Genomic DNA, 27240 nt, shown 5'->3' with positions numbered 1-27240 from the left:
TTGTGATAAGTATATTTCTCCTCTTGTTTAGGTATTTTGTTTATATAGCTCATTTACAAATATAATGTATAATGTAGTACAGATTATAGATAATTACCTATGATAGTTAAAGCTTAGACTTGTTAGTTAGGTTTTCAAGATACACAGAGATGTATTTGAGATAAATAGACATTCTTCAAACCTTTCAAAGACCTACAGAATATGGCATTTAAAATGGTTTAGGGTTTTTCTTGACAGTGAGACATAACTGCTCCTGGCAACACCACCTTCGTCAGAAAGGAAGATGGACCTTGAAGAAACACATTATGGAGTTTGCTTCCAATATGTCAAGACTAGCCATTTGGACAAGATACTGCTCTTGTCTGGGCTGTTTGACTTTATGCTGTATAAACTGGACATGCAGGACCCAGAGAAAAGTGACTGCTGATTCAAGATGGACATTGCTACAGAGTTCCCGCTTCATGGAAGAGTCTGCCAGACAGTCTGCAGGACACAGAGAAAAGTGACTGATAAACTGCCAATACAAGAAGACAGTTTAAAATTTCCTGCTTTGCTGAAGAATCTGCAAAATACACTATGGCCTGTGGGCTGAAGATGGAACATTACAGAAGAACTTCAGGTGACTGACCAGGCAGGGAGTTGTCGCTGTCATTTCTAGAGTTTATATATTATCCTTCTGTGGTCTTTGAGGGAATTGAAGACAAATAGTTATGGTTATAGTTTTCCTTAGTTAGGATTAAAGATAAGTTACATAAAGGACTTTAGACTCACAAAGATAAAATAGATGATGGAATATTTTCTTAAATCTTGCTAAATATTAATGAACTAAATATTGTTAACTGTGATTCTTATTTGATAACTGTTGTGTGATATATTTTGCTATGTTAAGGTTAGAACCCTTCTTTTTTCTTTAGACAGAAAAGAGGAGATGATGGGAGATGTCATTCTGTAAATATATTTCTCATACTGGTTAATGAATAAAACCCTGTTGGCCAATAGGAAGAAAGATAGGAGGGACTAGGATACAATGAGGAAAGAGGAAGTATAGGGAGGAATCAGCATGTAGAGACTGAGGAGAACACAATGCCAGCCTCTCTCTGGTAAGATGAGGAAATACTTAGATTAATAGAAATGGGTTAATATTTAAGACAAAGCTAGCCAATAAGAAACTAGTACCTGGCCAACAGCATTATATCAAATATAGCATCTCGGTGTGTTACTTGGGGCTGGCAGGGCTGTGAGACAAGACCGGCCACAGGGAAAAACTACTTGTAACAATCTTGGGCTGTTTTTATTCCCTTTGAAGGCTATTCATTGCTCACTTGTGTCACACCTACCATCTTATGACCAACAAAACCTTTAAAATGATTAAAGGCTCATTCCTTTAATCCCATCAGAGGCAGGGGTATCTCTATGAGTTGAAGGCCAGTCTGGTCTATAGAGCTAATTCCAGGACAGCAAGGGCTACACAGGGAAACACTTTCTCAAAACAAAAACAAACAAACAAACAAAACAAAAACAAAAAAACAGACAAGTACGACCTACCAATCAAAGGAAAAAAAAAAAAAAAAAAAAAGGGAGTCAACAGACAGCATCTGAAACCCTTGAGCTTTCCCTTGAAAGATTTTAGTTTGCAGAGCAAGGATGTAGGAAAGGGGCAGAAGAATAATTCTTGCAAGCAGAATATAGAAAATCATAAAGAATGGATGTTGACATGGGAGGAAACATCAGGAATTATAAGAACAAGAAAGGTTACTATGGTGATGGGGCTGGTGGTTATATGCAAGGCTGATCTTATTAAATAGGACTAGTTACTGAATCATCAAACCTTTGTGGAATAACTGAAGGCTCTAAATGTACAGCCAAGAGAAAGCCAGAATATAAAAGAAGTTTCTCACAGGTCTTGGCCCACAACAAGGAAATAGACCCCCAATCCTGGAACAAACGATTCCAGATGAACAGCTCTGTCTGGGTCACTCTTGGCCAATGGACAGTCTGGGGACTTTCCAAGTCATTCTATGGTATATCCTTTGAATAAGAACAGGTCATACTTGGATGATCTCTCAAACATGAGATCATACTTTGTAATCAGTCTCCTTGTGCCCTATGCATGTATGCTGATTTGCAGATTGTCTTTATAAAAAGGAGCCTGAACCTTTAGGGGGGTGTGCAGCTTTCCCAGAGATTGCTGACACCCGAGTGCACACGTTCAATAAACACCTCTTGCTTGTTGCATCTCCTGGTTTTGGTGTTTGTTTCGCAAGGCTCTCCCACCGGCCTATCAGGTCCCTGGAATTAGGATCCAACACCCTGTGGTCCCTACCAAACTAATTAGTTGATGCTTTGATAATGACTGACTTTTTTCTGTAGCAAATAAATGCAAGAAACACAAAGTGAAATTATCTCAGACACACTGTAATCAAATCCTAGGGCAAAGGAAACATTTTCAAAAATTGCCCCAGAAAAACACAATGTGTATGCACAGGAATAAAAGGAAGGATGGTGTGAGTTTTTCTTTAGTTCCTGTATTCTACCAGAAGCCATATGAGTCACACCAAATCTTTAAAGTGCTGAAGCAAGAAAACTGAAAGTTAACTGCAGATTCTGTGACATAAAAATTAAGTGCTGGCCCACACATCTCAGCATAGGAGAGGTTAAACCAGGAAAATCAGAGGATCAAGGCCATCCCCATAGTTTATTTCTCTAGGACCACAACTTTTTGGTTTTTCTACATAGGGGTTCTCTGTGTAGCTTTGGCTATCCTGGAACTCACTATGTAGGCCAGGCTGCCCTTGAAGTCACAGAGATCCACCTACCTCTGCCTCCCAAGTGCTAGGATTAAAGGCATGCACTGTCACCACCCAGCATCTGGGAACACAATTTATAGAATGAATATATATGGGATTTGTTAAAATGGCTTATAGCTAGTCCAGCTAGTCCAACAATGGCTGTCTGCCAGTGGAAGGTTCAAGAATGCAGTAGTTGTTCACTCCAGGAAGCTGGATGTCACAGTTGGTCTTTGGCAGATGCCAGAATCCAAAAGTAGGCTCTAATAATCAGAAAGGAATGGACTTATAAGCAAGGGTAACAGCAGGCAGGTAGAGAGAGCTAGTTTCTTTGTCCATATCCCTTATTAGGCTGCCAGCTGAGGGTGTGGCCCAGATTAGAGGTGGAGCTTCCCATCTCAAAGATCCAGATTAGAAGAGGGTCTTCCCACTTCAAATGATTAAGGGGAAAGAAAACCCCTCTTAGCTGGGAGGTGGCAGCAAAGACCATTTTTAATGCGCGCGTGTACACACACACACACACACACACACACACACAACAGCTGCAGCAAAACAACAAAACCCAAACAAGAGTACATCAAGAAATAAACAAATACCATAAGAACTCAGAACTAGCCAGAGGCAGTGGGCCACACCTTTATTCTTGTATTCAGGAAGCAGATGTGGCCATTCAAGGCTAGCCTGCTGGTCTGCATAGGGAGTTCCAAGATGCCCAGAGCTACTAGACCTTGCCTCAAAATAAAGTAACAAAATCATAACCAGCGAAAACCACCCCCATAGAAACACAGAGGGGGTCCTTTAGGCACAAAAGAACCAAGAATTTGAGAAATGGTGAGGGTATCGACATGTTCTGATACTGACATACTTTTCGAAACATTGACCCTGGAGGCAACAGTAAGGACCTGGAGTGTGGGGTTCATAACATGAGAAGAAGCAAAAATACTTGACAATAGTATAGTAAAACCCAGAATATGAAGAATGTACTTGAACACAGAATGTTGGAACCTAAAGGCATATATCACAAATTCTACAGTAATACAATAATAAAAAGAGTTGTAGATAATAAGTCCCCTAAGAGGAGAGAACGAAATTGTTTTAAAATAAAACACAGAGACATTATTTATAGGGTAACTGTTGTGCCCTATAGAAACACACCACTGGCTAAAGATACGTGTACGAGAAGGGCAACCGCAGCGTAATTCGTAATCAGAAAAATCCTAGAACCAACTAAATTCGAAAACCACGTGGCGTGGAAACACTAAAATACATCACGGAAACGGGCAGGACCGGCCGTGTGGTAAGGAATCCGGGGACTGGCGGGGACGTTTGGGTCTCTGCAGGCTGGCGGCGTCTCTGGACTTCTCTGGACCGCTGGTCTGCTCCACGGCTCTTGGGAAGCATCCCATGGCAGTTCGCCTACTCCCGAGGTGCCCCAGCCATGGCGGAGAGGAAGGCGATGGAAGTCTAGTCTACCACGTATTGTGGGGGGAGGGGATAGCTAAAGAGCTTATATTCCACCTGCAAGAGTGGGATCAACCCACGAACTCCACAGCAGTAGCCCTCACCATCCAAGTGAAGCCCAGACTTGAGAAATCTCAGGCTAGGCACTAGCCATTGCCACCGCCTTCCTTCTGTACTGCACCGCCTTCTGTACTGGGAAGCATGGACAGCAGGCAACTTCTGCTCGTCTCCACCACTAAGTGGCCGCCTGGGAGTCCCACCCCAACGATCAGCAGGAAGCAGAGGGCCAGAGGGTCAAGGGCAGAATGGGGGCAACTGGACCGCGGCTCGGAGAGGGTCTTTACAGTCGTGGTTCTGAGGGGGACCTTTTACCACCCAGGGGTATGGCTGCTTGAAACCACTAAGTAGTTAATGACCCTGTCACTGGGCGTGTGGCTTGCTGTGAACTTATAGTGGTTAGTACTCTGTATTGTGGCTGCAGCACCCTCGGAGTCACAGCACTATCGTCCTTCTGTCTACAGGGAACGCAAACACCCGGCAGTTCTTTCCTGGTTCCTACGTTATTTGCAGCATCTCAGCTGCTTTGGGACATGGTATCAGGGTTCCACTTCACAGGATTTTTAAGTTAACATGCAATTATTAAAGTTTGTTTCATTTAGAGCAAGCTAAGTGATTGAATTCTGATGTGTTTTACATCAAGGTTCATATTGTGATTTACATTCATTCCTGCAAGGTCTTTACAGGCAAGGCCTGCTGCCATATCTGGCTTACTGACTATTGCCCCATACTTGAGTCTTTCCTTTCTGTGTTTTTGAGGCAAAAAACAAAACAAAACAAAACAAAAAAACAACAATGTATATAACCCAGGCTGGCCTGTAATTATGTAGCCATTGATGATAATGAATTCCTCATCCTCCTGAGTGCTGTGATTGCAGACATGGGCCGTCTTATCACGTCCACGTTTTCTTCCTTTCATCTTTGAAACAGGGTCTCAATATATAGCCCTGATTGCCCTGGATTTCGCTACACAGACTAGGCTGGTTTGGGAGTTGTTTGGTCACAGTCCAAATATCCAGATATGAGTTTAAACTCGGCTATGGGATTTCTGGTGCTGGATAAAAGCCTGCATTCTCAGGAACTTATGAAATGGTTTCTCATCTGCCAAAAGGGGTCGTTTCCCTTACATTGGGCAGAAGGGAAAAATGGCTATCTGTGGCACCTATAGCATAACAAGTCCTATGCTGGCCTCCATGTTCCCTCAGTATCATAAGAACCTGTTATACACTTCAAACTTCATTAGCACCCTAGCCCTGCTTGCCCCCTCCTTTACCCTAAACTTCCCTCAGCTGCATACCCTTTCTTCTTCATCCTCCTCCTCTATTTCTGTCTCTTGTTTTTTGGAGACAGGGTTTCTCTGTAGCTTTGGAGACTGTCCTGGAACTCCTCTGTAGACCAGGCTGACCTCTGATTCACAGAGGTCCACCTGTCTCTGCCTCCTGAGTGCTGGGAATAAAGGCGTGCGCCACCACCACTTGGTGCTACACATCCTTCTTATAACCTGGATATTCTCACTACTCTCTCTCTTACTCGGCTCCCTCTTTCTCTTTCTGGTTTTCGAGAAAGGGTTTCTCTGTGTAACCCTGGCTGTCCTGAAACTCGATCTACAGACCAGGCCTCGAAATCACAGAGATCCACCTGCCTATGCTTCCCCAGTGTTGGTGTCCAGTCAACTTCTCAATCTGCTCTGGACTCTGCCAGATAGATGCCTTTGGATATACCTTCTCACTTTCACCTATAATAAAAACCTTCCCCTTAACCATATCATGGAGCAGTCACGTTGGCAGTTTCTTTACTGTCCCCCTTACATACAGAATCCACAGCAATGTGCCTGCCTCTGCCTCCTGCCTGTGCCGTCCTTGACGTCAGGAATATGGGCGAGGTCTATGCAGATAAGAAGCGCGCAGGGGCTGCCGCGTCCCCAATCGCTGCGGGAATGCGAGTGAGATCTAGCTGCCGGGTGGGAGGGAGCGCGGGTCGGCGGGTGTGAGCGCAGCGCAGGAAAGGGGTGCGCGTCCGTGGAGGCCCCGGCGCGCGCGCGGCGGAGTGACCGTGTGTTGAGAGCGCGGGGCGGGCGGTGCTGGGCCGGGTCTGCGGCTGCGGAAGGCATACTTACCTGGCAGGGGAGATACCATGATCAAGTAGGTGGTTTTCCCAGGGCGAGGCCCACCCATTGCACTTGGGGTGTGCTGACCCCTGCGATTTCCCCAAATGCGGGAAACTCGACTGCATAATTTGTGGTAGTGGGGGACTGCGTTCGCGCTCTCCCCTGACATTCGATGTAGACAAGGATAGACATTTTGGCTAAGCGCCTTTCGTTTAGGCTTTTCTGCACCTTTATAAAGTAGGTAAGGCATTGCTCTGTACATTGTCAAGCCCTTATTCCTCCTCTTTCTTTAATTTAACCCTGTGGAGCGAGCGGCTTTTGCTTTTACACTCCAGTGCTTGCCTAGGGACACCAACCCTTCTGAGCTCAGGTTTCATGGACACTCTTAAAAGAGAAACTCTTGTTTAGGAAGCTTTACTTTTTTCACATTTGTTCTTCCTCCCTTGGCTTTGCCATAACAACTCCCTTAGGCTCCTTCGCCGAGTCGGAGTACGTGCTTGGGAGCCCGCACCGGTCATCAGCCCGCCTACGTGTGGGTGGGGGGAGACCCTGTCGGCCCGGGTTCCCGACGCGCGGCCGGCTCGTGCGGGGTTCATAAGGTTCGTGCGCACTGGAGAAGCAAGCGGTCGCGGCGCTCGTCGGCTCCCAGGACTCCGGCTCTGGCTGCATGGCCGCTGGCGGCCGTCCCAGGTGCGTCCGCCGCGGTGACCAAGGAGACACCGCGGCCTGTTCGGCACCGTCTCTGTGGCGCAATCGGTTAGCGCGTTCGGCTGTTAACCGAAAGGTTGGTGGTTCGAGCCCACCCAGGGACGAGACGAGGCTTTTAACTAACAGCTCTCCTAGCTAAGAAAGTCAGTCCACTTGCGGACGAGCTGATTCCGCAGCTGGAGAATGCACTCATGCACTGCACATTCCTGCATCCTATTCTATTCAGAAATCCCCGGAACCCACCCTACGGCTCTGTTTATTTATGGCCTGGCCCCTGGCAACGAAAACTACAAAGCCAATCTTTATTTGGTGTGGGGTTGGTGAGCACCTGTGGAAACTCTTCCTCCCCCACCCCCTCACGCGCTATCTTTGTTTTATTTGGGAATGGGTGGGTAGAGTGGGGATCCTTTCTTAACAGAGGAAAGTTATGAACAAGTCGCCAAAGCACAGGAAACGGACCAGATTTTAAGAAAACAGGTAGACATCACACCACTGGTTAGAGATACGCACGCGGCAAGGGCGACCGCAACGTGATTCGTAATCAGAAAATCCTAGAACCAGTTTAATTCGGAAACCCATGTGGTGTGAAAACACCGAAATACAGCACGGAAACGGGCAGGACCGGCCGTGTGGTAAGGAATCCGGGGCTGGCGGGGACGTTTGGGTCTCTGCAGGCTGGCGGCGTCTCTGCACGTAGAGACGTGCCCAGAGGGGCCGCTGGTCTGCCACGGCGGAGAGGAGGGCGATGGAGGTCTGTCGCGTGCTTGGGGGAAACACTGCACCTGCGAGAGCGGCGTCGACCCACGGGCTTCACAGTTCGCACCTGCCCTCGCCACGCAACCGAGGCACAGACGCCTGCACTGGGCGCCGGTTCCGGTACCGAAGCCTAGAAACCAGCAGAGACCGGTCGTCACCGGATGAACTGGGCTGAGGCCTATACAAAAGAAGCTGTCACATGTCGTATGTCGGGTGGCTCACGGTGATCGTAAAGTGGTTAGTACTCTGCGTTGTGGCCGCAGCAACCTCGGTTCGAATCCTTGTCACAGCAAAATTGTCGTCCTTTCCGTCCTGCGCATTGCTTTCTTGTCCCCTTGCACCCCACTGTCTGCATTGTCAATCTCGCTGTCTCAATTGCCAGTCACCTCGGAGACCTCGGCCATACTAAGCACCTTTCCTCCCTCCTAGAGCAATGCCCCACCCCTCGTTTTGGTCTTAGTCCCTGTGATACAAGGTGTTAATGTGCCTATCTGGTATTTATTTGTCCTAGTAATAACACACCAAGTGGAAAAGCTTCTTTTATGTGTCTTGCCCTCCCACTTTGGGTGAGTAGAATATTTATTGTCTACATGATGAATAATTACTAAGCAAGAAGACTACAATTTCCGTAGAATACAAGCTAATCAACAGAAGAAAATTCTCTCCTCTCTCTCTCTCTCTCTCTCTCTCTCTCTCTCTCTCTCTCTCTCTCTCTCTCTCTCTCTCTCTCTCTCTCTCTCTCACACACACACACACACACACCCTAAACAAGGAGACCCGAGAAGCATGAACTACATCCCCCCTATCTCGCAGGAATCCGTTCTCCAGCGCTCCATTGAGAGATGAGACCATGACACTAGCACACTTAACTAAAACTGCTGCTCGTCACAATGCAGGATTCCAGGATGGGAGGTCGTTTGTGTCTCAATGTGTCCTTCAAGCATGTGATATGAAACACTTTCACTAGTTGCATTACAGAATAAGCATTTTATAGGCTATTTGAAATTAATTTGAAACCCATTTGACACGTTTTATAGGGGTGCAATAATCTCACAGTATAAAAGACAGAAGCTGAAGAAGGTCTTGATTGATGGACATGTGGAAAACAATTTGATTTGCTCTTTAAAACTTTAAAAAATTATGTTCATGTGTTTGTGTAAGCTCCCTTGTGCTTGTGAGCACATGTGTCCCAGCATGCTCTGGGGGTAAGACTGACTTGAAGGAGTCAGGTTCTCTCCTACTCCAGCCTGTGGACTCAGGGGTTAAACTTGAGGTCCGGCTTGTCTGCAGATACCTTCACAGTCTGAGCCATCTTGCCAATCAGTCATTTTGTGAAAACACAGTATTTTTTACTATCTATGGAAAGGTACATTAATAAACTATGTAACTATAACATGTACAATGGTTTCTATAAATTATAATAGCACTAAGCATACAGAGTCTGAATGGTTAAAATTGTAAATTTTGCAGTATAGAAGATTTACATTTTGTTATCTTGGAAATCCTTAAAATAACAGTAATCTTTTGAACTTGGTTGTCTCATCCATAATAATGTCTGACATTATTCTGTTGTGTATATTCAAAATTCAATATTTAACAACTGTCCTCATCCAAATAAGGTGAAGTCCAACATCAGAATAAATGGAATGATCGGAATTTACAATTAATTCAGGTTATCTTTCCTTTACTATGCTAAGTTTCTGTAAGGAACTGGTAACTTATTTATCCAACTTATCAGGATTTTTGAAAAATGATTGGTTTCTCTGCAAAAAAAAAATTCTTGTCACATTGTGAACAATGAGAGTTGCTTACAACAGCATTGTTTTAATATGGTTTTCTTTCTTTTTCTCCTTCAGCTAATGAATGCTTATTTATTTTCAGTAAATTGAGGATCAAAAATTTAAAATTAGTTTTTAGAATAGGCTCTATATGTGTTTGGTTAAAACACCAAATATTGGAGCCTGACATGATGGTGCATGCCTTTAATCCCAGCACTTGGGAGGCAGAGGCAGGTAGATCTCTGTGAGTTCTAGTCCAGTCTGGTCTACAACAGCTAGTTCCAGGACAGCTAGGGCTGCACAGACAAACCCTGTCTTGAAAAACCTAAATAAGTAAATACATTAAATATTATAAAACCACCTGTCTCCTTTCACTCTAGCAAACTGTGTTTTTTCACACTTTTTAAAAATGTTTTCATGATTTTATCTCATTTGAAAGTTTCTGTTTGCTTATTATATATATTATTTACAGTATCACTTTCCAGTTTTTTCCTCTAATTCAAACATAGATTCTTGTCTCATACAATATATCATGATTATAGTCCCCCTTCCCCCACTCCTCCCAGTTCCTCCCCACCTCTCCTCCTTTCCAGATCCACTTTCTTTCTTTCTCTCAGTAGGCAAGAACAAGCTTCTAAGAGACAACAACCAACCATGTCAAAATAAAATATAATAAGATGAAGCAAAAATTATCATCGAAGTTTCACATGGCAACCCAACAGGAGGAAAAGAGTCCCAAGAGCAGGCCCGAGTCAGAGACCCACCCATTGTCACGGTCAGGTGTCCCATGAAACACTGAGCTAATGGCTACAATATACATGCAGAGGACCTGGTGCAGACCTGAGTGGGCCCAGTGCTTACTGCTCTCATCCCTGTGAGCTCATATACTCATTGTTTAGTTGATGAAAAAGGCCTGGTCCTTCTCATGTGCTCCATCTACTATGGCTCTTGCAATCTTTCTGCCTTCTCTTCCATGGGCCAAACTGATCTCAAAAGAGAGAAATTTGATGGAGACCTTCCATTTAGACTCTCTTGGGAGAATTTCTAGCTGTGGGTAACTGCATTGTTCCTCTCTGCTGCTGGAAAAAGGCCTCACTCATGATGTCTGGATAAGGCACTGATCTATGAATGTAGCAAAATATCATTAGGACTCATTTTATCGATACTTCTGTGTTTAAACCAGTAGTATTTGGCTTTACTATAGGTCTCTGGCCTATCTACTACTATCTATCCACTCTGGTTCTTCGTTACCCAAGTGCTGGGTGTGTGGGTTCCTTTTTGTAGTGAGATATTCACTTTGTTTGCACCTGTGACACTGACCATGCCCATTGGGGGTAGGGACAGGGGCGGATGTTACCTGGGGGAACCAGGTTTAAGGAAGGGGCCCCGGGGTGCTCTCTTGCTTGCAGCACAGGGACAGAAGGGCATCCAGAGGCATCCTTAGGACCAGGAGCCTGCTGGTGTTCATCTGTCTATGTTGTAAGTTATTTCTCCCTGAATAAACATCTATTTGGCCTATTTGTTTCTCCTGATCCTTATTACCTTTTTTGTGGAATGGGATTAAAGTAAAATCAGATATTGATTGGCTACTGCTACAATGTCTCTGCTACCATTGTCTTTGCATATTTTGCAGGCAGGACAGATTATAGTTCAAAGGTTTTGTGACTGTTAGTATCCACATTTCTCTTTCCTGCAGAATATCTTCCCTTATCAAAACTAACAAACAAAAAACCAAAACAAATCAGGAAAACTAGAACATACAGACAAAGGCTTTATATATGTACCAGCTCAAATTCTCCATCTTTGGTGAGTTGTGTGAAATTTACATCAGCAATAGATCCTGCTCTCAATTATTGAGAGCAGCCCTTTGTCTTAGAAGAAGCTAAGACACACACACACACACACACACACACACACACACACACACACACACGAGCAAGTATGCGAACTTTAAAAGTTTGTGTGTTTTCAGAAACAAAAAGATCAGACACTAATGAAGACAAGCTATTGTGGAATAATAAGGATTGGGAAAAACAGATAGGCTGAATATATGTTTATTCAGGGAGAAATAACTTACGACAGAGACAGATGAACACCAACAGATTCCTGTCCCCAAGGATGCCTCTGGATGGTCTCTGTCTCTGTCCAGAAGTAAGAGAGTGCTCCAGGGTCCCCTCCTCAGACCTAGTTCCCCCAGGTCACATCTGCACCTGTCCCCACCACCAATGGGTGTGGTCAGTGCAACAGGTGTGGACAGAGTGAATATCTCACTACAATTCCCCTTTTAGTCTAAAGAAAAGATTTAGGCTTGATGCAAAACTATATACAAAAATAGTGAATAACAAGTATGCTCTAAGAAAAGGAAAATCAAGAATATACAAACTTAAGACCTACATATCTAGTCCTAGGGTGAAGGCATAACAGAGTTTACAATAGAGTTGTCCTAAGCTGGAAAGCTTAAGCCAAGTACCTAATATTTCTTAGTAGGAAGAGAGAATAATAATTGTGATAGTTTAATCTTCAACCTCATCAAAAATCTGAGAAGGAAGATAACACTACTAGGGTAGGCAGGAAGTGTGGATGGGCAACTTCCAAATGGTGCAGTGAAGACAGAAACGGCAGGATACCTGGAAAGTTACCCAAAGTCTCACAGCAACGTTGGAGCAACCAGTTTTGGCTAAGGCCTAGAATATCTAACAGACCACTACATAAGCAGGGAGATAGAAAGGCTGTTTTACCCTGACTTGGCAAGGTTCAGCAGTCTTCTATGTTTGTCTCCTGCAAGTACAGTAGGACAGCACATCCAAATCAGTGGTCAAGGTGGGGGCAATTCTTTACCCAAGAGGCCATTAGCCAAGGCGAGGATGGACTCCAGGAGGAGCAATAACAGTGCCTGACATATATATATATATATATATATATATATATATATATATATATGAAATACACAGTGCTGTCAGGAGCAATAGTGTCTCATGTCAACAGAGTACTAAAATTAAAACATTTAAATGCCATGTTCTGCAGGTCTATGAAGTATTTGAAGATTACACATCTATGTCTGACTAGTCTCATAGGTACAGGAAATATGCATGAAGATAATCTGTAATACTCAGGAACCTAGCTATAAAACTGGTTGAAACTTCCCTGAGTAAAGCAATAATATATATATATATATATATATATATATATATATATATATATACATGTAAATCTCTAAAACAGAGGTAGAGTAGAAATGTCTTGACCAGAGGTACAACTGTATAGTGCAGCATGATAAAAAGACCCTAAATTGTATCTATATACAAAATGTCTTGAACATAAGTAAAAGTATACATACATAGAATATGGTAAGGATATTGTGCACAAAACATTGTCAATACCAGGACAGGCTTTAAAGCAATACAGAGAAACTGTCTCGAAAAACCAAAAAACAAAACAAAACACCCCAAAAAACATTGTGAATAGACTTTACAAATATGACAAAATATAATATACAAATAATCCGGGAATATAAACTTAATTTTACATAGGTTACCATATATAAGAATCTATAACAATGTAAGCTGTATATAACTGATAATACCAAGATAATTCACAAGAAGATAAAGTAATCTATCTATATCCCATCTAAACCATACCTTTCCCAATCCTACCCTATACCTGTCTAAAAAAGATACCCGTGTCTAAGCATCACTTTCCATATCCAAACCTAAGTAACTAAAACCAACCCTATGAAGATGAATATTATTCCTAAAAGCCGAGAGTAGGGAATGGGGGCGTCGGCATCGTCATCTTAAAATTACTTTCTGTTGAAATGGGATGATGATTGCTCCATGGGATCCTGTAGGAAGAAAATTTTTAGCAACAAAGTTTCTCAATAGGACTGTCTGTAACATTTGTAGCTAGTTTCTGCTGGCAGGAAATGCTTGACTAAAGTTCTATCTGAAACTCTGACCAGGGTGTAATAAGAAGGTGCACCATTTCAGCTAGCTAGTCAGGAGCTGTCTTGAGCATTAGCAGTCCCAAACCGGTTTTAGGGTGATGTTTGTAGTCCAGATGCATCAGGTTGAATCAAGTAGAAATGACAAAGTGGGGCCCTATCTTCTTTCCGGAGAGTTCAGGAATTGTTATTATTCTTTGAGGAAAACTTAAACAACAATATCAACGTAAAAATTTCCAACCTTTAAGGTATGCATATTGGAAAGGCAACAATAAGCATGAAAATGTATATGAGGAAAATTAGGATTTCAGAGAGAAAACTGCGTATAGGCAGTCTCCAGATTTTGGTTTCTTTTGCCTTACACCAATTAGCTTACACAAGGCAGAAACTGTGAATTTAATCTTAACAACATGCTTGAATTTAGAGAAGGAAAGCCAAATCCAACTCCAAAGCCAGCATGGTTTACATGAACTAGGACTAGAGGAATACTAGGTAGTAAAGAGAAATAGATTCCTGTATAGAAATAGTTCACTAGAATTAAATATTTTTACCATATATTGAATTCTTCTTCGTTAAATGGTTTTTCTGGAGAGCTGTCTTCTCTTCTGTAGCTACCTACACGTCTTTTGGCTGTTTGAAGATGGGTGTTTTCTGTTTTCCTGTAAGACAAGAACAGAACACTTCCCCTACTGCAGCGGGGCAGCAATGAAGGCCTGAACCCCAAAGGACTTGGAATGAAGGACAGGAGACACAAGAAACTGGCATCAAGACAGGCTTTCTGATCAAGCTGCAAAATTTTACTTTTCTCAAGCATGTTATATAGTGGTTAGGTGGGAAGCTAGGTAAGGCGGGATATGGGGGGGGGGGAGGAGGTTGCTGCCTGGTAACTGGACCGCCTAGTGTTCTTCATTATAGGTCACTGAAGGTGAGCAGGATATGCAGATAAGCAAGTTGTTAGCAGGGGAAGAGGTCTTTGGAGTTGCTAAATAACTGCATAAGGGAGGGTTACCTAACTGCATTCCTGTAAGCCCTAAATTCTACTTCTCAGAAAGTTGGGGTGGGGGAGAAGGTAGATCGGGATTCAAGATAGCAAATCTTCTAACTCAATGCGCTATTCTAAGAAAAAGCTGGCAATCTCTAAGGCTTATGCCACGATTGCTCCTGGCACCCTACCTTTGAGAGGTTTCTGCACAACTCATGGGACTACTTTGGTGGATGACTTATCTTTTTTTTTTTTTTCATTAAGATGTTTATCTTGTTCAACTTGGATCTTGATTAACTTAGATGGTATCCACAGCTTTTCTTCTCCTGTAGATACAAAGGCAAAACCCCTACCCCAACATAACTCATATCCTGGTTTCCATATTGAGGTCAATACATTCTTGAAGTACACCGGCTGGTTTAGTTCAGAAGTTTTTTCTATTGTCCAGTGTCTTTCTGCAGCTGTTTTTCCTTTTTCATTAGCATTAAGAAAGTTAATAAAGCATTATGTAATCTGTGTTTGGGTGTCTTGGTTCCTCCTGCCTGTTTATGGAGCATTTCTTTTAAAGTATGATTAGATATCTTAACTACTGCTTGTCCTGTAGGGTTGTGTGGTATACCAGTTATGTGTTTTATGTTATAATACTCAAAAAGCTGTTTCAATTTGTTGGAGACATATGCCAGAGCATTGTCAGTTTTTATTTGTGCAGGTATGCCCATAATGGCCATTACCTCTAATAGGCGTGTGATAACAGAATCAGCCTTTTCAGAGTTCAGACAGTGGCCCATTGAAACCCTGAAAATGTATCTATAGTGTGATGCACATATTTTAATTTTCCAAGTTCTGCAAAATGAAACACATCCATTTGCCATATTTCATACCTTTAGGGATACTGCCTGGTGGTAAAGGAGTTTGGTTATAGAATGAGCAAGTAGGACATTTCCTTACTATTTTCTTAGCTTATTGCCAAGTGATAGAAAAATTCTTTTTTAAAACTTTGCTGTTCATGTGGTGTTTCTTATGAAACTCTGAGGCTTCTAGCACACTTCCTATTAATAACCGATCAATTTCATCATTGCCTTGTGCTAGAGGACCTGGCAGAACCATATGGGATCTGATGTATATTATATATATAGGATGAGTCCTCTTTCTGATAGTATCTTGTAATTGTATAAACAATGAAGTTAATTTTGTATCATCAGGAATAAATTCTGCAGTCTCAATGTGTAAGACAACTCTCTCTGCATATTGAGAGTCAGTAACTATATTGAGGGGTTGTGTAAAATCCATAAGTATCATGAGAATGGTGTACTTACAATTCTGCCTTTTATACAGAATTATAAAGGCTTTGAACTACTTTACTTATTTTTTTGAGAGCAGCCCTTTGTCTTAGAAGCAGCTAAGACACACACACACAGGCATATGCACACACATGCATGCACACAAGAGCAAGCATGACACCTTTAAAAGTTAGTGTGTTTTCAGAAACAAAAAGACCAGACACCAATGACAAGCAGTCCAGGTGATCCATCATCAGAATGTCTCTGTTGCAGTTTCCTCAAAACTCCTCAAAAATCTGGAACAACTTTAAAGCAACTGTCTGAGATGGTCCAGCCCTGGACTTTCCCATTGCACAGAGACTGGACAACGAACGATACAGCTAACTCTCCTAGGATTTGATCATTATCTCGATTTTCTCAGGGTTCCCTAGAGATGCTGTTGTTCCCAGACAACAGGAAGCAGTCTAAAGAACATGATACCCACATTCCCAAGAGTTGAGGTTGGTGGTTTTTCAGCATTCAAAGGATTATGGATGTTTATCATTGTTTAGGGGGGTTGGTTGCAAGTTGTTGGTCATGGTCAGGAAGAAAGCTGAGCAAAGATTAGATTCAGGTATCTCTGAAGGTAAAAAGGGCGGGGGGGGGGACATAGTACAGAAATAGTAGTAGAAAGGGTAGATTATTGAATCTACTTTTAACCTAATGAGAAATTACTAGTCTTAAATATTTTATATTGGTATGGATTTTTGTATATTGATATACATTTAAGGTTATTTTTATTATATTTTATATACATTTTTACTCTTGTTTAAGATATTTTTGTGTATTAATACAACTTCAAGAGTTTTTGTTATACCGTATATATGTTTCTTCTCTTGTTTAAAGTTCTGTACATATAGAGCTAAAATATAATGTATCATTATGAAATAAAGGTTCGTAGTTAGTCATCTGTAATAATCAAACTTATTCATGTTAGGTATGTTTACAAAGTTAAACAGAGATATATTTTAGATAGGTGGTCTTCAAACACTTCAAAGACTTACAGAATATGGCGTTTAAGGCTTTTCATGAAAGTGAGATACATCTGCTCCTGACAGCAACAACTTACTTCAAAAAGGATGATGGGCATCAAAGAAGCTCTATGTGGAGTCTGATTTATTGTGGCAAAGTGAGCCACTGGACAAGAAGCTGCTCTTGCCCTGACTGCTGACAGTATGCTGTCTCAACTGCACAAGCCAGACACAAAAGAAGGTAAGTGCTGGACTTTCCAAGATAAGGTAAGAGAGTCATCTAAAATTCCTTCTTCATATGATGGGAGATGCCATTATGTATATATGTTTCTCATACTGGTTAATGAATAAAGAACTGTTGGCCAATAGGAAAGGAGATAGGAGGGACTAGGAGAGAAGGAGGAAAGAGGAAGGAGGGAGGAGGAGCCAAGATGGAGAGTCGGGAGAAAGCAGTATGCCCCCGGCTCCCCGGTAAGAGAAATACATAGATCAGCAGAAATGGGTTAATAATTAAGGCAGAGCTAGCCGATAAGAAACAAGTAACTGGGCCAACAGCATTGTTTCAAATACAGAGTCTCTGTGCATTATTTGGGGCTGGCGCGGCGGCGGGACAAGGCCAGGCGGCAGGCGGAAAAACCCTACTCATTACATTCATAGGATAATCTGTCAGCTATTCAAGACCTGTAGGCTGACATGGATGCCCCAACGTTGCAGAGGAATCTTGGGTGACTGTTCAGACAGTCATTATTGTCATTTCTTAGTTTTGGAAGTTGCTTGCTCTTCACTTCCCGTTTACTCAGGTAAAATTTTGTTCTTTTCCAGTCTTTGAGGAGGTTAAAGACTAGATAGTTATTGTAAAGTAAGGTTTTTCCGCCAGCTACTGGTCTTGTCCTGCTGCCGCGCCAGCCCCAGATAATACACAGAGTCTCTGTATTACATATAATGTTGTTGGCCAGGTACCAGTTTCTTATTGGCTAGCTCTGTCTTGAGTATTAACCCATTTCTGTTAATCTACTTATTTTCACGTGCTTTCATCTTACCGGGGAATGGAGCCTGCGTCTGGTCTCCCCAGTCTCTCCATTCTGACTACTCCTTCTTCCTTCCTCTTTCCTCCTTGTCTCCTAGTCCCTCCTATCTTCCTTTCCTATTGGCTTTGTTCATTAACCAGTATGAGAAACATATTTCCAGAATGACATCTCCCATCAAGTTATAGTTACAGTTTTCCTTATTATCATATTCAGAAAAAACTTATATGAAAGATGAAAAGCTTATTAAATTAGGAAACATAAAAGCTTAAGTTGTTTATCTAAGAAGATATTTGTAGACTAAAATTTTGAGTCTAAATTATAGACTAAATTTTGAGGATGGCAATACAAGTTATGTTAGAAAATGGTTTCAGGGCTCATTCTCCCTGTAACCTTCAAAGGCACACCCACAATGACTTATTTTCTCCTTCTAGGAGCCCACCTTCCAAAGTTTCTATAACCTAGCCAAACAGCTTCAGTGTTTAGGGAAGAGAGATTCAAAATATGAGCCCATATTTGAACTCACCAAGATAGAACATATAATGGAGTAATTTTTACAAATTGGCCAAATACAAATGGATTGAATATTATAAATGTAATTCTTTTTAAAAAATATTTATTTATTATGTATAAAGTGTTCTGCCTGAATTATGCCTGCAGGCCAGAAGAAGGCACCAGATCTCATTAGAGATGGTTATGAGCCACCATGTGGTTATTGGGAATTGAACTCTGGACCTTTAAAAGAAAGAAAGCAGTGCTCTTAATGACTGAGCCATCTCTATAGGCCCTATAAATGTCATTATCTTAATGTATATCATCATTTTCTTAATGTATATAATTTTACTATGTTAGAGTTTAAAACCTTCCTTTTATTTATACAAAAGGGGGAAATGTTGTGGGATATTTGTACACTGTGTGAAGATGTATTGCTGTGATTGATGTAGTAAAGAGCTAAATGGACAATAGCTAGGCAGGAAAGGATAGGTGGGATTTCCAGGGATAAGGAGGAAGAGGAGGAGGAATGTGGGCACTCGCATTTCCCCATAGACTCTGAAGCTGTCAGACATGTGGTACAGAACAAAGATAACTGTTAGGAGCACTCTTTCCCATCAGCCTGGTTCTGCAGCCACCTTGCCCCAAATGAACACTCAGACACTTATATTCAATATATTCAATATAATACTGTTGGCTGATGACTAGGGCTTCTATTGGCTAGCTCTGTCTTAATTATTAACTCATAACTACTAATCTATATGTTTCCAAGTGGTCTTGGCTTACCAGAGAATGTTGGGACCTACAACTCCTTTGCCTGCTACATTGTGATTGTTCTGGCGGGCTCTCTTTTCTATCTTTTTCAGACTTTTTTCCTCTTCTAGTCCTGCCTATCTTACCGCCTTATTGGCCATTGGCCCAACAGTGTTTACTTCATCAACCAAAAATAGAAGCATATACAAAAGGACATCCCCCATCAGATAACCACGCCATGTGGCAGAAAGTAGAGTGAGAGAGACAGGTTGACTTAAGTTATAAGAGCTAGTGGGACAAGTCTAAGCTAATGGCCATGCTTTCATAATTAATAAAAAGTTTTGACGTTATTATTTGTGGACTGGCAGTTCTGACAAGAAAGTACAACTACATGTTTTACAATTCTTAAGGCAAAAGCTTTATCTCCTGCTTTACTTAAAGATATTCAATTAATCCTATAGCATACATGAGTGTGGCAAGATCCAGATGAGGAATTTAACTATTTTAATACATGTAAAGAAAACAGGGCTGGAGAGGAGTGTGGGACCCGGCACGGAGCGCAGCTGGGCTACTGCTGAACCACTGGGTGGCTTCGGGGACAGTCGCTGAGCTGCTATGTTTGATCTGTCTACTGGAGAATGACTAGGTGGTGAAAGAAAGGAGACGTTAGACATACCTAAGAAAATGGCTCCTTGCTTTGTGAACTTCTCCAGATTACAGCAGATCTCAGATATTCAAGCTGAAATCTACCAGAACAACCTAGAAATTGAACTTCTAAAACTAGAAAAGGATACAGCAGGTCCTATTCATCCTTCCTATTTAGTTGAGAAGTGTGACACTGTGCAAAGCATGAACAGTCATCTGGAAATGGTGCTGAAAGAGAGGCGGGCCATCAGGCAAAGACTGCTGAGGCCCATATGCCAGGAGAACTTGCCAATGGAAGCTATGTACCACAGATACAGGGTACATTTGTTGGAGATGGCTGTGACTTTCATCAAGAAGTTGGAAAACAATCTTGAAACAATTAGAAATGTCCCTCATTTAGATACAAACCTAAAGAAAATGAGCGAGGCACTAGCCCAGATGGATATTTTGGTGAACAAGACAGAAGAACTGTCAGAGGATACACTCAAGTGGAGAGAACAACAGAAGGAAATTTCCTTGTGTATCCCCAAAATACTAAGTGAAGAAAATTATCTTCACAAACTTGATATAGTGCCTCCTTTACCTTTTGTTTATAAAGTTCATGCCCAAACTGTTAATGCCAAGTGATAACCATCTTTCCTTCTGTTTAATTAGGTGTAGTCAAAGAAGTCTAATTTCAGGTGATTGTAACAAGGATATTGATAGACTTTGTTGTTAGAAACACTGGAAAACCCCTCTGAATTTTGGAGTACCAGGGCCAGAGAGATGTCTCAGTAGGGAAAAGCTCCTGCTTCAAGACTGACAATCCCTGGGCTCAATCCCTGGGATCCACATAGATTTTTTTTTTTCCCATATACTTTTCACTCTCTTTAGTAAAGCTAAAGAGGATCAAATATATGTATGATAGCTTATTATAAGTGAACTGAACATTCTTCAGACAGCAGATTCTGTATCTCTTTTAAACACATTTCTGAATTGGAGTGATGGGAGATGTTGTAGTGAGGTAGATGACAGAATCTCTTCCATGTCTGAGGATAATGGCAAGCTAGCAGATAGAACATTGTTTCTGGAAGGCAGTTTACACGCCATTCAGATAATATCTAAGGATGATAAGATTAAAAACATGGAATCATTTGTAGTTGGAGAAAGTAAGAAACTGACTGATACAATGAAGTCTCTAGAAAGTTATTTGATTCAAGAAGTTCAGACACTCAAAGAAACAATGGTGAATAGATTTCAGGCTTTAGAAGACCTTCAGTCTGATACATCAGAAGAAGAACTACAGGTAATAGGGCATGAAAAAGATTTAAAATTTTCCACACCATTTAGGGTCAGGGGAGCTTTCCCTGTATCTATTCATGAAAAGCCAGCAACGAAGAAACATCCAAAAGGTGTCGTTGCATATCAGTGGGAACCAATACGTATGAAAGATTTAAAAGGTATAAAGGAAGCAGTAGTCTCTTATGGCATGCATTCACCTTATGTGAAGCAATTAGTAGAATCATGGGCATGGAATAACAAGGTAACCCCTAAGGATTGGGATCAATTAATATCAGCTGTCCTTGAAAGCGCCTCTCAAATAGAATGGAGGGCTTTATGGAGAGAGGAAGCAAAAGCTCTTGAACTTCAGGGCTTAAAGAAAGGGTATAAAGCTCCCCAAGATAAAATTCTTGGTGAGGGTCTCTATGCTGACCCAGAAACCCAAGCTGCCTATGATGAACACATCTTGTCTCTATGCAGTACAGCAGCTTTGAATGCTTGGGATAAGGTTCATGAATTAGGAGAGAGGATAGAACCTTATACCAAGATAAAGCAAGGACCTAGAGAACGTTTTAGTATCTTTTTAGAAAGATTATCTAGGGCAGTACAATTAGAGATAGCAGACATAGATGCTAGGCGAATACTCATAGAATCTTTAGCTTATACGAATGCGAATCCTCAATGCAAACAGGTGCTTTGGCCTTTAAAAATGCGATCAGCACCCTTGGATGAATGGGTCCTATATACAGGCAACATTGAGTATAATGACAATAAGACTGAAGCATGGATAGGAGAAGCCATATCTAAAGGTCAGAGAAGATATCAAGATAACAGAGTTCCTTACTATGGTGACTTAGAAGCTTGGGTAGGAGAAGCCATCCCCAAAGGTTTGAAAAGATATCATAATGTCAGATGTTATAACTGTGGTAAGATAGGACATCTAAAAAGAAATTGTAGGCAAAGCTTCCCTAGAAGTAACACCCCCAGGAATGAATCAAACAGAAGGCCTCAGCCTCCTGGGTTATGTAGAAGGTGTGGCAAAGGCAGACACTGGACAAATGAGTGTAGATCGACCAGAGACAAGCAAGGAAACCCTTTACCATCGGGAAACTCCTTGGGGGGCCTCTCGAAGGCCCCCACGTCACAGGTGGTTCGAACATTCCCAGTCACAGTGGAAGACAATCTCCCACAGGACAATTAGAAAATTCTGTGCCTATTATAAAAACTCATACTGCTCTGGATGACGAACTAGTGACGGAAGTTGAATCAAACATGACAGAAGGAAATGAAAAACGTATATTTTGGCAAACTGCTATAAATAGTCATAGGCCTAGATTGATAGTTAAGATGAATAATAGACTGTTTGAGGGTCTGGTGGACACAGGAGCTGATGTAACTATCATATCTAATAAATCTTGGCCTCAAAGATGGCCCCTGCATGAGGTAAATGTTCAATTCTTAGGGATTGGAACCCTGGCTCAGGTAAAACAAAGCACGAGATGGATTGACTGTATAGGACCAGAAGGACAGAGAGGGAGGTTGAGACCATATGTGGCTGATGTAGTGATAAATTTATGGGGTCGTGATCTATTACAGCAATGGAATACACAGGTTAACATTCCTCCTGTATTAGATAGGAACCATAGACGACCTCATGATTGTGGAAAGAATACTGTTAAGTACTATACAAGACAGAGACCAAATATCCAGGCAGTACAAAAACAAAATACAAATGCTGAACAAACAGAGGAACCAAAAGCCCTACCTTTAAAATGGCTAACAGAGGAACCTGTCTGGGTAGGACAATGGCCTATGACCTCTGAGAAGTTAGAAGCTTTAGAAAGCCTGGTTCAGGAACAGCTAAATGCTGGACATATTGAGGAATCAACCAGCCCTTGGAATTCTCCTGTATTTGTGATCAAAAAGAAATCTGGTAAATGGAGAATGCTTACAGACCTGAGAGCCATCAATAAAGTTATCCAGCCAATGGGCTCTCTACAGCCTGGAATGCCCTTGCCTTCTTTGATACCCAAAGAATGGCCTATTATAGTTATTGATTTAAAGGATTGCTTCTTCACTATACCTTTACAAGAACAAGACAAAGAGAAATTTGCCTTCACGGTACCTAATTATAACAATTCTCAACCGGTGAAGAGATATCAATGGAAGGTTTTGCCACAGGGAATGCTAAATAGCCCCACCCTGTGCCAATATTTCGTACAAAAACCGTTAGAAATAATTCGTAAACAGTTTCCACAATCCATAATCTATCATTACATGGATGATATATTGTTAGCTGACTCTAAAGGAGAAATATTAGAAAAAATGTTTGAGAAAGTAAAGGAAGTTTTACCTCGCTGGGGATTACAAATTGCACCTGAAAAAATACAAAAAGGAGAGTCTATCAACTACTTAGGATATAAAATAGGTCTACAGAAAATTAGACCACAAAAAGTACAGATCAGAAGAGATCGCTACCAGACTCTTAATGATCTTCAAAAATTACTAGGAGAGATTTCTCAATTGCAAACCATAATTGGAGTAGAAGGGCATGATTTGAAAAACTTGAAAATGGCCCTAAAAGGAGATAAGGACTTGAATAGTCCACGAATACTATCAGCTGAAGCTGAGAAGGAATTAGAATGGGTAGAAAAGAGGATACTAGAAGCACATGTGGACCGTGTGGATCCAAACCTAGACTGTATTCTGGTTATATTACCATCTAGAGAATATCCTTCAGGGATTTTGATGCAGAGAGAAGATATCATATTAGAATGGATATTCCTACCACATAAACAGAATAAAAAACTGAAAACATATATAGAAAAGATCTCTGACTTGATTATAAAAGGTAAATTAAGACTTCGTCAGCTAATAGGAAGGGACCCAGCAGAAATTATAGTACCTTTAACTAATGAGGAAATTTCTTCCTTATGGAAAGATAACGAATATTGGCAGAGAGCTTGCAGTAACTTTTTGGGAACAATTAGCAACAACTATCCCAAAACTGAGAGAATCAAATTCATAAAGAAAACGATTTGGATTCTTCCACGCATTGTAAGAAAAACACCTATTTCTGGAGTTCATACATTCTACACTGATGCAAATAAATCAGGTAAGGCAGGATATAAATCAGGAAATATTAGCAAAGTGGTTCAAAGCCCTTACAATTCTGTACAAAAGGCAGAATTGTATGCCATTCTCATGGTACTTATGGATTTTAAAGAACCCCTCAACATAGTTACTGACTCTCAATACGCAGAGAGAGTAGTTTTACACATTGAGACTGCAGAATTTATTCCTGACAATACAGAATTAACTTCATTGTTTATACAGTTACAAGATACTATCAGAAAGAGGACTCATCCTATATATATAACACACATCAGATCCCATACGGGTCTGCCAGGTCCTCTAGCACAAGGCAATGATGAAATTGATCGTTTATTGATAGGAAGTGTGCTAGAAGCCTCAGAGTTTCATAAGAAACACCACGTGAACAGTAAAGGTTTAAAAAAGGATTTTTCTATCACTTGGGAACAAGCCAAGGAAATAGTAAGGAAATGTCCTACTTGCTCATTCTATAACCAAACTCCTTTACCACCAGGCAGTAACCCTAAAGGTATAAATAGGAATGAAATATGGCAAATGGATGTGTTTCATTTTGCAGAATTTGGAAAATTAAAATATGTACATCACACTATAGATACATTTTCAGGGTTTCAGTGGGCTACTGCTCTGAGCTCTGAAAAGGCTGATTCTGTTATAACGCACCTTTTAGAGGTAATGGCCATTATGGGCATACCTGCACAAATAAAAACTGACAATGCTCCAGCATATGTCTCCAGCAAATTGAAAGAGTTTTTTGAGTATTACAAGATAAAGCACATAACTGGTATACCACACAATCCTACAGGACAAGCAGTGGTTGAGAGATCCAATCGTACTTTAAAAGAAATGCTCCATAAACAGGCAGGAGGAACCAAAACACCCAAACACAGATTACATAATGCTTTATTAACATTAAACTTTCTTAATGCTGATGAAAAAGGAAAAACAGCTGCAGAAAGACATTGGACGATAGAAAAAACTTCTGAACTAAATCAGCCAGTGTATTTCAAGGATGTACTGACCTCAGAATGGAAAGCAGGATATGTGTTACGTTGGGGTAGGGGTTTTGCATTTGTATCTACAGGAGAAGAAAAACTATGGATACCATCTAAGTTAATCAAGATCCGAGTTGAACAAGAGAAGCATCTTAATGAAGAGAAATGACAAGTCATCCAACAAACTAGGTCCTATGAGGTGTGCGGAGGCCTCTCAAAGGTAGGGGAAGTGTTCTGTTCTTGTTTTTACAGGAAAACAGAGAAAACCTATCATCAAACAGCCAAAAGACACTGAACATGTAGGTGCCTACAGAAGAGAAGACAGCTCTTCAGAAACAATCACTTAAGGAAGCAGAATCTGATATATGGTAAAAAAAAAAAAAAAAAAAAAAAATATTTAATTGTAGTAAACTATTTCTATATAGAAATCTATTTCTCTCTATTATCTAGTATTCCTGAAGTCCCAAATTTTGTAAACCAATGCTGGCTTTGGAGTTGGATTTGGCTTTCCTTCTCTAAATTCAAGCATGTTGTTAAGATTAAATTCATGGTTTCTGCCTTAAATCAAGAAGCCAATTGGTGTAAGGCAGAAGAAACAAAATCTGGGGACTCATATCTTATGCAATTTTCTCTCTGAAATCCTAATTTTCTCACATACTTTTAATGCTTATTGTTGTCTTTCCCTAATGCATACCTTAAAACTTGAAAATTTTACTTTAATATTGATGTGTAACTTTTCCACAAGGAATAATAACGATTCTTAACAGCAGTCTTTGAACTTTCCGGAAAGAAGATGGGGCCCCACATCATCATTTCCACTTGACTCAACCTGATGCATCGGAACTACAAACATCACCCTAAAACCGGTTTGAGACTGTTTTGCTCGAGACAACTCATGACTAGCTAGCTGTAATGGTGCACCTTTTTATTACACCCTGGCCAGTTTCAAATAGAACTATAGTCAAGAATTTTCTGCCACACAGTGCCTAACTACATATGTCACAGCCAGTTCTATTGAGAAATTTGGTTGCTAAAAATTTTCTTCCTACAGGATCCATTGGAGCAATCATCGTCCCATTTCAGCAGGAAGTAATCTTTATATGACTACGCCCCCTTTCCCTACCCTTGGAATTTTGGGATAATAGTCATCGTCTTTGGGTTGGTTTTAGTTATTTGGGATTGGGTGATGCTTACACTCGGGTTTATCTTTTAGACAGGAATAGGGAATGGTGGGTAAAGGTATGGTTTAGAGGGGATATAAGTAGATTAGCCTGTTTCCTTGAGAATTTGAGTATGAATGAGATAGTATTTTACAGCTTACATTGTTATGTATTCCTATGTGGTAAGCTATGTAAAATTAAGTTTATATTTTGTTATATTGTGTTAAATGTTTCCACTTACAATATTTACGCACATTATTTTTTACCATATTCTATGTATGTATACTTTTCCTGTATTCAAGACATTTTGTATATTGATACAATTTGGGATATTTATCTTGCTGCCCTTTATAGTTCTACCTCTTGTCTTGGCACTTATACTCTACCTCTATTTTAGGGATTTACATGTAGGTACATGTAAATAGTTATATTGTTTAAGTATTTGTTCCTGCTTTACTCAGGAAAGTTTTAATCAGTCTTTTTAGCTAAGTTCCCGAGTATTACAGATTATCTTCACTCACATTTCCTGTACCTATGAGATTAGTCAGATATAGATGCTTAATCTTCAATCCTTCATAGACATGCAGAACATGGCATTTAAATGTTTTAATATTAGTACTCCATTGACATGAGACACTGTTGCTCCTGACAGCACCGTGCATTTTCCCAAAAATATGTTGGACACTGTTGTTGCTCCTGCTGGAGTTCAATCTCGCCTCAGCTAATGGCCTGTTGGGCATAGAATTGCCCCCACCTTGACCACTGATTTGGACATGCAGTCCTATGTGCTTGCAGGAGACAAATATAGAAGACTGCTTGACCTTGCCAAGTCAGGGTAAGACAGCCATTCTATTTCCCTGCTGTTGTTGTGGTCTGTCAAGTTCTCTTGGCCTTAGCCAAATCTGGGTGTACCAACATCGCTGTGAGACCTAGG

General features: G+C 41.0%; 1 protein-coding gene and 2 non-coding genes across 3 annotated transcripts; all 3 read left to right on the top strand.

Annotated features, from left to right (window-relative positions):
* The first annotated feature begins 6412 nt into the window (after positions 1 to 6412).
* Positions 6413 to 6576, top strand: LOC127233174 (U1 spliceosomal RNA). Its single transcript, XR_007835473.1, has one exon. It is a non-coding gene; the product is annotated as a U1 spliceosomal RNA (small nuclear RNA).
* A 573-nt stretch (positions 6577 to 7149) lies between these two features.
* Positions 7150 to 7223, top strand: Trnan-guu (transfer RNA asparagine (anticodon GUU)). Its single transcript has one exon. It is a non-coding gene; the product is annotated as a tRNA-Asn (tRNA).
* Positions 7224 to 19373: 12150 nt separating this feature from the next.
* On the top strand, positions 19374 to 20480 carry LOC127232962 (HAUS augmin-like complex subunit 2). Its single transcript, XM_051199274.1, has 3 exons — positions 19374 to 19390; positions 19655 to 19744; positions 19792 to 20480. The coding sequence occupies exons 1-3, from the start codon at positions 19374 to 19376 to the stop codon at positions 20405 to 20407; spliced, it is 723 nt and encodes a 240-aa protein (XP_051055231.1). The 3' UTR covers positions 20408 to 20480.
* The last annotated feature ends 6760 nt before the right edge of the window (positions 20481 to 27240 follow it).

This window comes from Phodopus roborovskii, unplaced genomic scaffold, assembly GCF_943737965.1.
Source record: "Phodopus roborovskii unplaced genomic scaffold, PHOROB, whole genome shotgun sequence".
Classification (NCBI taxonomy): Eukaryota; Metazoa; Chordata; class Mammalia; order Rodentia; family Cricetidae; genus Phodopus; species Phodopus roborovskii.
Note: the sequence above shows the minus strand (reverse complement) of the source record. Positions and strands in the feature narration are given on the sequence as shown.

Excerpts from the sequence above, each read along its gene's own strand:
- LOC127232962 (XM_051199274.1), top strand. Across the intron at positions 19,745-19,791 it reads GCTTCGGGGACAGTCGCTGA|AAAGGAGACGTTAGACATAC; the intron begins GCTGCTATGTTT and ends AGGTGGTGAAAG.